This window comes from Sinocyclocheilus rhinocerous, unplaced genomic scaffold (assembly GCF_001515625.1).
Source record: "Sinocyclocheilus rhinocerous isolate Xijiao unplaced genomic scaffold, SAMN03320098_v1.1 scaffold2135, whole genome shotgun sequence".
NCBI classification, from domain to species: domain Eukaryota; kingdom Metazoa; phylum Chordata; class Actinopteri; order Cypriniformes; family Cyprinidae; genus Sinocyclocheilus; species Sinocyclocheilus rhinocerous.
In genome coordinates, this window is record NW_015653505.1 from 90967 (window position 1) to 104198 (window position 13232).

Below are 13232 nucleotides of genomic sequence, written 5' to 3' on the forward strand. Positions count from 1 at the left end.
ATATATATATATATCTGATTTGATTTTGTTCAAGAAAAATATTTAATTTACGTTTTCACACAATATTTTTTCACTTAATTCAGGCCAATTCACTTCTCGTTCACGTTCATCAGTTTCATATTCAAATTCAAATGAATGTTTTCCCATGCAGTCATTTTTATGGTTTTGCAGTTTTATGGTTTTATGGAAATAGTTGGTTTAGATTTGGTTTAGTTTAGTTTCTCTCTCATTCTCTTTCTCTGGCATGGATGCTTTCCACACCTGTGCAGTGTGAGTAAACATCTGCTGGACTCTTTGACTGCAGATCAATTTTAAACATCATTTAACTCTCAAGGCTTTGACTGGTGACTGACACTAGCGCCTGAGATCTGTGTACTTGCGTATGAGTCATGGCATTAAGATCTATGGCGTCAGGCCAGCAATGTTTTGACACCTATTATGCGTTAAGTAGTACATGGAATAACCATAAAGAATGTGTTAACTTGAATAACTTGCTGCTGAATGTGTTTAGCAGGTGTACAAGTGTTCACCTCGGTCAGATACATATTCTTGTATGGTGTGTGTGTGTGTTTGTTTTTCTTTGAGAGATGTCAAGGGGAAAGCTGTTATGATTAACTCTATTACACACAGATTAAGTCTGAAGGTAAGCCAGAAAAACAGAGCTCAAAAACTACAAGGAACCTGTCCTGAACCAACTAAACCTGCACAGAGAGAGAGAGAGAGAGAGCAAGAGAGAAAGAGACATGTATAGACAAGTACAAACAGTTCTCCCTCACTCTTCATTTGTCACAACACAATTCAAGTGCAGTTTGCCCTTTGTAAACCGATCAATGATTGATTGCACATTTTATTGGTACAGTTAGTCTATATATATCACATTTTTTTGGATAAAAAATATGAATATAAATTCATATTTTATTCATACAATAAAATTCATATGTTAATATATCATGTATTTAATGTTAATGAAGAATTGTAATGTGTATTTGGAAGTTTTAATGGGTGTTTAATAATTGAATGAGGATCATTTAAAGGATATTAATATTTGAGGCCTATTTTCCAAGCTATTTTGCATGTAGGTACAATGAATAGGCTTCCAAGCTTTAAAAGTGATAAATAGTATCATAAAAGTTGTTCATATAACTCATTACAGTCGAATTGGAGCATTTCATAACCATAACATTAAAGGGGTCATATGATGCTGCTAAAAAGAACATTATTTTGTGTATTTGGTGTAATGAAATGTGTTTATGCGGTTTAAGGTTAAAAAAACACATTATTTTCCACATACTGTACATTATTGTTTCTCCTCTATTTTTTTTTTATAAAAAGTGAGGTGTGCTCTGATTGGCCAGCTATCCAGTGCGTTGTGATTGGCTGAATTCCTCAAGCGTGTGACGGAAATGTTACGTCCCTTACCATATTGTGATGCCTGCGGCAACCACATGTGACAACCCCGGGCTGGACTCCACTTCGTCCACGGTGAAAGCCGATCCGGCGATCGACAGCGCGAAGTTGATATTTCCTCAGCAACCAGCACGGATCAGCTCCATATGTGGGGGCGTGTTAGAACGAGCCGTTTTAGGAGGGCGTGGCTGACTCTTAACTTTTATAAAGAACATCTCTTTGGATTTGAGACTTTAGTCTTTGCAACTTTACAGATCTTCTTTACGCACCAAGAGCTTGTAACACTCCAAAGAGAAAGGAAAAATTTAAATCGCATCATATGACCCCTTTAAGACGTGCTTTTGGAAAATATTACTTTATTCTTATAATAAAATAAAAACGCAATTTAACTACTCCATAGCAAATTACTTCTTTGCCCAATGGAGTATGAAAATAAATTCTAAACAAGTCTTAATATCTGTATGCAAATGTGTTTCTGAACTACATTCATCGTGTTTTATGAATGAGTGTAAAAAACTGTACTTTTTGTAGTGCATATTCATAAAGAGAGAGGCACAGAGCAAATATGAATCATGCACACACAATGCCATGGCTTCAGATTATGCCACCTAACAGCATGCTAGTCATAGCAGCAACATATTACAGGCAGCCAAGTAGCAAACGCACTGACCTTTCAAATGCAGCCCTTCAGAAAGAAATGTGCAACACAAAAGGATGCTAAGAACACCAAATGACATCTTTCATAAACACACCCATCTTAAAATGCTTCTCGTGCCAGACATGCTACAGTTTCCAGGCATAGTTTTTACCACAGTAGATATATATATATATATATATATATATAGATAGATAGATAGATAGATAGATAAGCACCTTTGTTACAGTATAAGACAGGCTGGCGTGTGTCAGCGGCATGTGTAAGCTGGTCTACTTTGGTCTTTTGTCTGGTTAAGTTTCTCACGTTTCACACAGAAATGCGGTGTCTCTGCCGAGGTGCACGGCTAGCAGGTGTGCACATGCACACAGAGTACATTGTAACTTGAACTGCCTGCAGGCCCTGGGCAAAATTGGGGGAGGATGGTCTACCTTCATTGCACTTAGTCTGGTTTAAGCCACCCTCTGCCTTTTTAGTGTCTTTTGTGTGTATTTGAGAGAGTGTTTGTCTGGAGGGCTTGAAGTGTGTGTTTGTTTGTATTAATGTGTTGGGTGAAACTGCTTGTTAAGTGGACCTAATTATGGTTATTTAATAATAGTCCAAAGAAATCTGAACCTAAAATTTGAATTCTTGACATTAATAAATTACATTTGCGCCTTTAAATTGATGCTACACAAATAGAGAAAACAGAGCAAAAGCACTCGAGTAAAAACAGGGAGGGAAACGTAAACACCCATAATGCACTGGGCTCAATGATTTTAGAGACTGTCCGTGAGCAGGGATACCAAAAAAAAGCCCTGGAGTTGTTGAAAGTCCACCGCATGACGCGTTTTACGGACTTTTGCTGACAAATAAACAGGGATATCTTGGTGTAGGTACCACAGAAAGATAATAAACATCGTTTATTTACCCCTCACAAAAATTAACCAATTAATTTTTGGCCTATTGATTACCATTTGTATAACCACAGGTTTTTTTTTTTTTTTTTGTTGTCATTTTTGCTTTTTTATTAGGATAAGAGAGTATTGTAGACAGGAAGCGAAGTGAAGGGGGGGGGGGCGCAGGATCGGGAAAAGGGCGGCGAACGGCGTTTAAGTATCCTGAGTGTAAAGTAAGCTTTGTCAGAAGAACCATAGCCTTGTAGGCAGCAGATCAAACATGAAGGCACAACTGCACCTAAGACAGCATGAGTTCGAGTCCCAGCTAAAGGTACTTTCCTACCTCTGTTCTCTTCTCACCTCTCCCACTGTTTCCTGTCTCTCATCCTGCTGCCCTGCCTATTAAAGGTAAAAAAAAACAACAATGTAACCACAAAAAAAAAAAGAAAGAAAGAGCAACCTCTGAGCAATAACATTTTTTTAGAATAGTGTCTTGAAAGCTATTACAGCAAGACAATATAGAGATCGTCCATGTTCTCACAGCCAATTCTCATTTTGGACTCCTCCTCGTGTCTCAGTTGTGTCTACTTACATTTTTCCTAAAGAATTTCAGGAGAAACATCTGAAACACTGTTGATACTAAAATGAGAAATGTATGAGAATCACAACTAAGTCTCCTGAACTTAGGAAGAGCAAACTAAGCAATATTTTTTTTCCCTCTGGGAATACAAAGCTGGTTTAAAATCAGTGAACTCACCCTTTAATACGTTTTATTTTTTATTATTATTTATTTATTTAATTAATAAATTCTTTAATACGTTTTTAAGTAGTTTTTTTTCCTGCACAACCTTGGGTTTACTGTAAATTAATCCTCCTTTTTTTAAATAAACTTTTTAGCTCATTCTTGAGTTGGGTCTTCGAAGATTACATATCAACACATTTATTTATTATTATTATTTTTTTTAAGTAATTCAGCATTCCTGGTCTTATTGCACAAGATTCACAAAATGCTATTCTTGCTATTTTTCATGAAAATTAATTTTTACAACATTATTTGTATAATATTTTATTGTATTTATTTTATTAATTATATATTTGTAATATAAAATAAAATAAAAATTACGATACTCATATTACTATGACTTCACATCTTAAACGACTTTCCTGTTCTGCTGATGTCATCAAGGCCGTGCATGTTATCGGGTAATATAAAAGAGTCAAAATGGTTATGGTACTATAATGCCACTTTTCATGATCAAATCAATTCCCAATGGTTAAAATCCATCCAAAAAAGAAAAAAAAATGTTGACATACAGTAAGCTATAGTGCTATAACATTAATGTAGATAGCAGAGCTCGGATCATTTGGTTTCGGATTTGTAGTCTCTGTTTGCTTTGCATTTAGTCTCATTGATGTCTAAGGGAGAAAGAGTTAAGATACTGAAGTGATTTTAGTGCTAGTGGAGGACAGCAAAGACTTGGCTCTGGCTCTGCGTTAGAAGCTCCTGTTGTGGTTGAAGTGAAGCATGAGGAAAATCACAGTTGCCCTGATGAATCTGTTTTGTATTTTAAATCAGCCACATGTTCATGAGCTTGATTCAAGCATGCGTAAACACAAACAGCTGCTTATAGGCATGTGCACACTCGTACAGAATCCACATTTAACTGCACATGCCTGTTTCTCTTTTGGTTTCCCTCCCTGAAATCCTCCCCCTATCCTAATCGCAAAACAGTTACTTAATGGGAGTGCGCTGTCACCCGGAGAGACCGTCCCAATGCATTCTGGGTAACACAATCCAGCTGTGCTTAGGAGCTGCTGACGGAAATGTGTATTTATCTGTGTGTCAATATGTGTGTGTGTGGCTGAGTAATCTCAGGAAAGTAGCATTACAAGTATGTTATTTAAAGAAACACACATTCACACCTCTGCCTGTACTAAATGTAAATGTGAGTGAGTGAAACTATGTGTGTTGGTGTGTGAGTGTCCCACATTTTAACAACAGGTCAACTGCCAAGCTACTATTTAGAAAAAGTAATTACACTACAACTACTAAGAATAAGTAGTTGGTTAAATTGCAAACTACTAGCATTACGCAGTTAGCTACACTACTACTAAAAATATTTAGCTATACTACAAGCTACTAACAAATTTGTAGCTAAATATAGTTAGCAACACTGCAAGCTGCTAACTAGCAGTTAGCTATACTACAAGCTACTGTTTAGCTATAGGCCACCACAAGCTAACTGCAAAAACTTTAGCTAAATATTTGTATTAGTTGGTTATAGTTGGTGATATAGATAAATGTCTAGCAAACATAAATAATTAGCTTCACCACAATCTACCAACATTAAGTAGCTAACTGCATTAGGCTAACTACTTAAGGGGATATTTTATTCAATATCTCTTAAATCAAATAACTGGTTATATCATATATAGATACACAGATATAGAGTTACTGTAACTGGACTAGGCTAACTAACAACTAACTACCAACACCCCTTTTTAATTATTTTGGTTAAAAATTTTCATTAATAGCAGTATTTAACATAATACTTAAAATTTAGATAAAAAGCTGAACTGGGACATCTGGACAAAGTTTAAATTGAATCAGAAAATCATATTTGTACTGGTTAATTTAAAAGAATGAACTGAATCACTAAAATGAATCCGTTCCCAGTGCTAGAGTATGTCCATATCTTTTGTTTGAAAAAGTAAACAACTAAGCTATTATATGATGTTAAGTTAGTCATTTTTAGTTAGTTTAGTTCATTCCCCAACAACCGTTTAACTGTCTCTGGACTCTTCATGATGATCACATTCACAAAATACACACTTTCTTAGCCTGTTTGCAGGATTTAGTTTTAAGTTTTCGGTTTCGGCTATATTTATTTAGAACTTCACCATTCAAAAGCAGTTTTTAAAGGAAGGATAAAGGATGAAAAGGAATGAGTGAAAAACAAAACCCACACAAATACTCTGTAAACAGGGTCATTCGAGGTATCTCATATCGTGTGTTTCCAGTTTCTAAATCTTGTTTTATCTCCCTTTCCAAGTCCTCTCTCTCATCACTCGCTAATTAAAAAACGTTCTTGTCAGAAGTAATGAGAAGTCTAATAAGAATACAAACGGATGTTGTTGTTTTTTTTATTTCTCATTCAGCTGGGCATTTATTCATCATTCATGGCTTATAAATAAAACAACGCTGAGCCAAACCCAGAGGGAGTGTGTGTCTGTGTGTGTTGGAGTGATACCTGTGTGTTGATTTTTGGGTGTGTGTAAGCATGACGAGAGGCTAAAAGAGTGCTGTAAATCATCAGACTGACTTAATGTCAAAAGGATAGTTCACCCAAAAATTAAAATTACCCCATGATTTACTCACCCTCAAGCCATCCTAGGTGTATATGACTTTCTTCTTTCAGACGAATACAATCGGAGTTATATTAAAAAATGCCCTGGCTCTTCCAAGCTTTATAATGGCAGTGAATGGGGTTTAAGATTTTGAAGTCCAATAAAAGTGCATAATAAGAAAGTGCTCCACACAGTTCCAGGGGGTTAATAAATGCCCTTTGAAGCAAATCAATGCATTTTAGTAAGAAAAATATTCATATTTAAAACTTTATAAACTGTAATCTCTAGTTTCTGCCAACTGTGGTGTTCCAGTGGATGACTTAGTATAGGCCTACGAATTTAAATTTAAAAAATTTGAATATTGTCCATACAATGAAATTCAATGGGGTCCAAAACAACTTTGTCTTTAATTTTATGAAAAAAAATATAATAATATATATATATATATCTTCTTTTGTGAAGATAACAGGAACATTCTAATGAAATTTTCTTTTTTGGGTGGACTGTCTCCAACAATCCCTTTATAAATAGCATTCTGCATTTGTTATTAAATCAGTGACTAAGATTAAGATCACTCTGATGTGTGATCTACAAAGAAAACAAACGTCTTGATGACATTCAGCTCTGCTTCACCTGTGACCTCCTTCTGCACCTCATGCCATCCTCGTCAAACCTGTTTTCATGCAATCAGTTCTGACAGAAGATTGGCAAACAAGTACATGAACCCTGAAACAAATAAAGAAAGAGTGAGAGAGAGAAATGTCAAAACCTTAGGAGGCCCCATGCCTTCCTGTGATGAAGATGGATTTTTAGGGTTATTGCAAAATTCCTGCCGTGCCGGTGGGATTGTGCATATGCCGGAGAAGAAAGGGAGAATGGAAGGAGGGCGAGAGAAGACAGGAGAGAAAAGACTAGTTTCTGTTCAAAAGTCAAGCAACCTGCAGAGAGTCCAAACACATTATATAGCAAGAAGGAAGATGGAATGGAAAGCCAAAACATACAAGAGATGTTTAAAACTGCAGCTGAAAGTACAGTGCCTAAAATATCAAAAACTAAATATATATCAAATAAACTGGAGAGGGAAACCAAATGATGAATTATATGACTAAGATGAAACAGTAGAATAATTAAAATTTTAATAATTGGACCAAATTGAATGTCAGATCATCTAATCATAAGGCAAACTCATACATACTCACTCTCCTTCCCATCCCTGCAGGAAAGTCGAGCTTAAGCTGTTTGCCTTTGGAACATGGTAGCTGGTTTCTAGCTGATCTCAGCTGGCAATTAGCTGGTAGACCAACTTATACCAGCAACAAACTAGCTGGTCAAGCTGATTTTTGGAAAGTGATGCCTGGTCGACCAGCCAATGACTAGCTTGGACCAGCTAATAAGTAGATATCATGTTCCAAAACACAGCGGCACAACAGAGTCAAACAGGCTTCTTCTATCAGATCAGATTAAAACAAAACAGAGTGAGCACATATAATCACAAGCTTTCCTAATAACCAAGCCATTGCCCTTCAACAGGAGGAGGGAATGAAGGGGCAGAGAACAAAGATAAATGGTTGATGTGAGAAAAAGAGGCTCACAAAAGGAAACTCGGACAGAAAAAAAGGATGAAAAAAGTGAGAGTACCTGCCAAACGAATGGTTGTTCATCTCCCTCAATAGACTGGCCCTTTAGCAGCCAGGACTCTTGTTGGAACAGTAAACTATTCTTTGTACTCACAAACATACACATTGTTATATCAGCAGTGGAGAAGATGGCAGAGGCTTGGCCTAGGCCTTTGTTCACTAGAAAATCAAAGAGATTGTTGAACAATCACCAAAAAGGGACATACACAAAATAACACAAGGACTTTCATTGAAAATTAAGGGGCACCACTTAAGCTAGCAATTATTCATTTTTTGCACGTTTAGAAAGCTACTCATGTTTAGACAATGTAAGTTGTGTCAATGAAGAATCTCCAGGTTTGTGTGTGCTGGGCTTTGAAACGCTGGGTGGGCTGCTCTGAGGACATATTTTGGGATGAGGTCTAAACTCTCTGAGATGAACTCATTAAGCAAACAGTGGAAAGAGTGAAACTGAGTGCAAGGCAGGTCAACAGACATTCGGTCAGCTGGGCCATATACCACAGATGATCTCAGAAAATGCTGAAGCAAAATAAAGACAAAACTTTTTTAGCCACACAATGAAACAACCTTCAATTATAGTGAAGAGAGTCATGCACCTATTTATTCATCTTAACTAAGGAGGCATCAGTGACTAATTCAGAACTGACTCAAAAACACTTACAAACTTTCTGCCACAGCATTTCAGACCAAGCTTTTTTTTAACCTGCAGTATTTTTTTAATTTAAATATCAAAGTTACATTGGGCATGGCAATTCTGGTCATCACAACTAGAGGATTGCCCTGCAGGATGGTTGTTGTTTCCTCTGTGTAAGATGGAGTTTCAAAGCCTTGACAAAAGCTTCAAGTGTGCCATTTTCTGTTTGTAAGCCATATAAAGGAATTGTTCAAAACTGGTTTTGGTTCAGGACCCAAATTTGACATTTTGCATGGTCCCAAAATAATACCAAAATGGTTTAGCAAGGAGAACCATCTGAACATCAAACACTGAAATGTTTATTATTAATATTACCATGATCTGCATAGGCCAGGGGTGTCCAACCTTGCTCCTGGAGGGCCCCAATCTGCTCCATCACTGAGCGCTTATAGTAGAGGCCCTGAAAACAAAACCTTGATTTGCTGTTTCAGGTGTGTTTTATTAGGGCTGGAGTTAAACTCTGCAGGACTGGACAGGACAGTAGTCCTCCAGGAGTAGGACTGGACACCCATGTCAAAGGCCCAATGATGTGCAAACTCATATATACAATACAAGATCATCTATGTAAGTTTTGACATTGGGTTTCTGTTTTTTTCTATTGCAGGATTCAATCACAAAGGCTAAGCAGTGATCAACGATGCGGCCATTATCTCCCCTGTCTCATCTCATTTTGTTTCACTTACTGTGTGGATCTCTGAGCAGCAGATGTCCTCGAGAGTGCGTGTGCAGCTCCATTGGTGTCACCTTCTGTGTCCAGCAGAACTTGAGCAACATGCCTCGTGGCCTCCCCTCGTCCACAATGAACGTCTACGTCTTTCAGAACAACATCAACACCTTGCAGCAGCAGGACTTTATAGAGCTTGGCGAGCTTGGAATGCTGGACTTGAGTCAGAATGCCCTCAGTGAAATCCCTGATGGGGTGTTCAGCCCACTCTCCTCTCTACACAACCTGGATCTCTCTTCAAACCACATCACCCACATTTCCAAAGACAGCTTTGCTGGACTGGTCAACCTGGAAAGGCTGTATCTCTACAGCAACCGCATTCAGAGCATTCACCCAGCTGCATTTGAGGGACTAGAGAACCTACTGGAGCTAAAGCTACAGGGGAATCATATTAGTGTGTTGCCAACTTTGCAACTGCCCAAGCTGCTCCACTTGGACCTTAGTTATAATAGTATCCCACCTATTGGACCTGAAGATTTACAGACACCACACCTTGAGTCTCTTAAAATAGCTGGACTGCGGCTGACCAGTCTGGATGAGGAGCTGCTAAGCAGCCTGGTGAACCTACATGTTCTGGATGTTTCCCAGAACCTGCTTGTAGAGATTCAACCTACACTGAAGGCAATGGGGGGCCTACGAAACCTCAATTTAACTGGGAATCCCTTGGGATCTATAAAACGAGAAGACTTCCGAAATTTAGTTAATTTGCTAGAGCTTGACTTGAGCAACCTTAATTTGCAAGGCTTTCCCGAGGGCTTCTTCAACCTTTTCCCCAAACTTGAGAAGCTCACTGCAGCAGAAAACCCCTTTAACTGCCTCTGCCCACTGGCCTGGTTTCCAGCATGGGTAAAGGATGCTCAAATAGAACTGCTGAGAATGGAGGAGACTCGTTGCCACTTTCCACCAATAAACTCAGGAAAGGTTTTGGCAAAGTTGGAGCATAAAGATTTTGGCTGTCCCACTACGACCATTGAGTTAACAAGTGCAGGGACAAGCAGTACTACAAGCAAGCCCACAAACTCCACTACACCATTAGGCACAACGCACGCCATTCCCCCGGCACCACCAAGTGAGATGGCCTCAGCAGACACAGACAGCTTCCCTCTTTCCCAGACCACTGCCTTCCCCAGAGAAATCATAGAAGATTCTGAAGAAGAGGACATTATATGCCCCTCCAATATCTGTCTAAATGGGGGAACATGTGTATTTGACTCAAATCGGGAGGTTGTTTGCCTGTGTCCACCTTCAATGTCAGGACTCTACTGTGAGATTCAAAATCCAAGCTTCTTTCCTCCACCTTCGCCTAGAGTTTCTATGGAGACCATTGCTACAGTCCAGCCCAACACAATCAGCTCCCTTCACATAACCAGCACTTCCATTTCCTTAGACCTTCACCGTTACATCCACACACGACCACACATCCGAGGAATCCGTCTGACCTACCGAAACTTGTCAGGCCCCGACCGACGGCCACTACAGCTGAATGTGCCTCCAACTTACCCCGAATACACGCTTAGAGGGCTACAGCCAAATAGCACCTATTCTGTATGTGCTAGTCCTCTGGGAGAGCCTGTCCATGTCTCGGTTAGTGCCTGCATGGAGGCTCGCACAGCAGGAATCCCACACTCCTCCCACGAGCCAAGTTTTGACAGGACCGAACCTTCTTCCTCTCTCATACCCATCATGGCAGCTGTGGCGGTGGTGATGGTTGTGGCCATCGTAGCTACTGTGGTGGTTATCCACCGCAGGAGGAGATCCAAGGCTCCAGTAGATATGGACTTACATGAGACATCTCCTCTGGAGTTAGAGGGAGTAAAAACCAATCCAGAGAATGGTCTGACACATCCGAAACAACCCGACATCAACCCTTGCCCATCTTTAGTGCAAAATACCTTGGAATACGAGGCACCTTTAATACAAGGACAGTGTCCAGCCAACAATAATGTAGCTTGTACAAAACCTTTGCATGTGTAAAAGCCATATTGCGCTATTCATACCTCCAGCCCACAGAGGGCAGTGTGCTCCATGACTCCTGCAGGCGGGTGCGATGCAGACACTAGATAGACTCTGGTGGGTTGGTGAACATTTTAATGCATCCCAGCCAAACACTTAAACTGACTGCCAGTATTTAAATCAGGTGCATTTGCCATCAACATTTTTTACAGATGCCTTAAAGTGCCTTTTATAACCATAAATATCAGACTCTATCAAGAATTTTTCTCTGAAAAGGGGCCAGACATTACTGAACACAGTGTTGATAGGCTGGAAAACAGGTTTATTTAAAGGTAGCTCATTAATTGTGTAGCTGGCTCTGGAAGTGGTAGACAGGAGTCAAAAGGTCATGCCTGGACGCCTGGACTTTTTTTTGTCCAGAAACAAATTGCACTGATCAGAGACACTGGGACTGTGCCTAAGAGGTGCCCAGAGAAGCTGAAAGTGATCAGCCTCTTAAAAGATGCTTCAAACTGGTTTTAAACATCCCTCTGTTCCTCTACACCATCTGTCCTGCACAGGAGATTATTTGCTGTGAAAAAAACAAACAAACATGAAGAGACATTTTCTTACGTTGTCTAGTTTACGCTGTTAACGCGGTGTTATTATGTTTTTGTATTTTTAAAGGAACAGTTCACCAAAAATAAATTCTGGTATTGACTTACCCTCATGTCATTCCAAACCCAAATGATTGCGAATGTGTTTAAGCCAAGAGTGTCATTGTGGAATTGCATGTTTATGAGCATTATCAGCGCAGTAAAGTTGTGTTAAGAGAAATGGAGCCAGTAATCTAATCCAAAGTGAAGAAAGGTCAATTGTCAAATTCTCCCCACTTTCAGCAGCCCCTTTTTTAGCCCTGCGCCACATATTTGTGACCGTATGCAGTATGTGCGATGAAGATGTCAGCGTCTAGCACATCTAAACGTTTGAACTGGAAAGAGGAACAGCTTTACACAGCATGAGGGGCTTCAAATATTTGAAACATTTTCAAAACCGCTTTCAAGTCCCATGCTTACTTTGGGATGCTTGTTGTTTCTCTCTTTTGTTGTGCACAAAGCCAAGTCTTCTCTCTTTTTTTGGATGTAAAAAATGTGTACTCTTTGGAAGAAAAATGTGACATCTGTTGAAAATAAAATAAAATGGAAAAACCACTCTTCTGTGACTGTTATTCCCTACCAAAACTTATGCTTGTACTCTGTAATTAAAACCGCATGTCCACAAAGTTCGAATTTAATCTAACTTTTCTGAACTATTCTGGATTTTGAGGTTTAATCCTAGATTTTGAGGCTTTACTTTAAATCAGTACAAACATTTTAAGAACTTTTCAGGATTTATCTAAAAATTGAGCGAAATTCAGCTACAACATTTATTATTTACTAATATAGTGTTGTACAGTATGTTTCTTCATTACATGGCACTTTAGAATACATTATTTTGAGTCTATATTTACAAATATTACAAATATTTGTGGGTGTGTAGGTGTGTACAATATAATGACATTAAATTAACTTGCAATATTTTACAATAAGATTATATTTTTAACATATGTCAATTAGCATTAGGTATCAGCTAACAATGAACAATATTTGACAGCATTTAGGTTATTGTTAATTTCTACATATGCTAATACATTTAAATGGATTTTAAGTTCAATTGAACAAACATGAAGTATAAATCAAACAAACATGAATAACAACAAACAATATATTTACATAAATTGATCATCAACAATAGAATTACATTTAAATACAATTAAAATAATTTAAAATAAACATAACCAATATTTATAAATACTGTAAAAATGTGAGGTTAATTATTAGTTCATGATAGATTTATTAACTAATGTTGACGAATTGAACTTTATAGCAAATAAATTTCAGCTCAAAATGATATTTAA

The 13232-nt window shown here is 38.2% G+C and overlaps 1 protein-coding gene across 1 annotated transcript in view; it reads left to right on the plus strand.

The window, feature by feature from the left end:
- Positions 1-11813, plus strand: part of LOC107716440 (vasorin-like) — a 19794-nt gene extending 7981 nt beyond the window's left edge. The window contains exon 2 of the mRNA XM_016522891.1: positions 9224-11813. Coding sequence (XP_016378377.1) covers positions 9257-11317 — 2061 coding nt within the window. The 5' untranslated portion in view covers positions 9224-9256 and the 3' untranslated portion in view covers positions 11318-11813. The remainder of the gene's footprint in view (positions 1-9223) is intronic.
- Positions 11814-13232: the final 1419 nt, after the last annotated feature.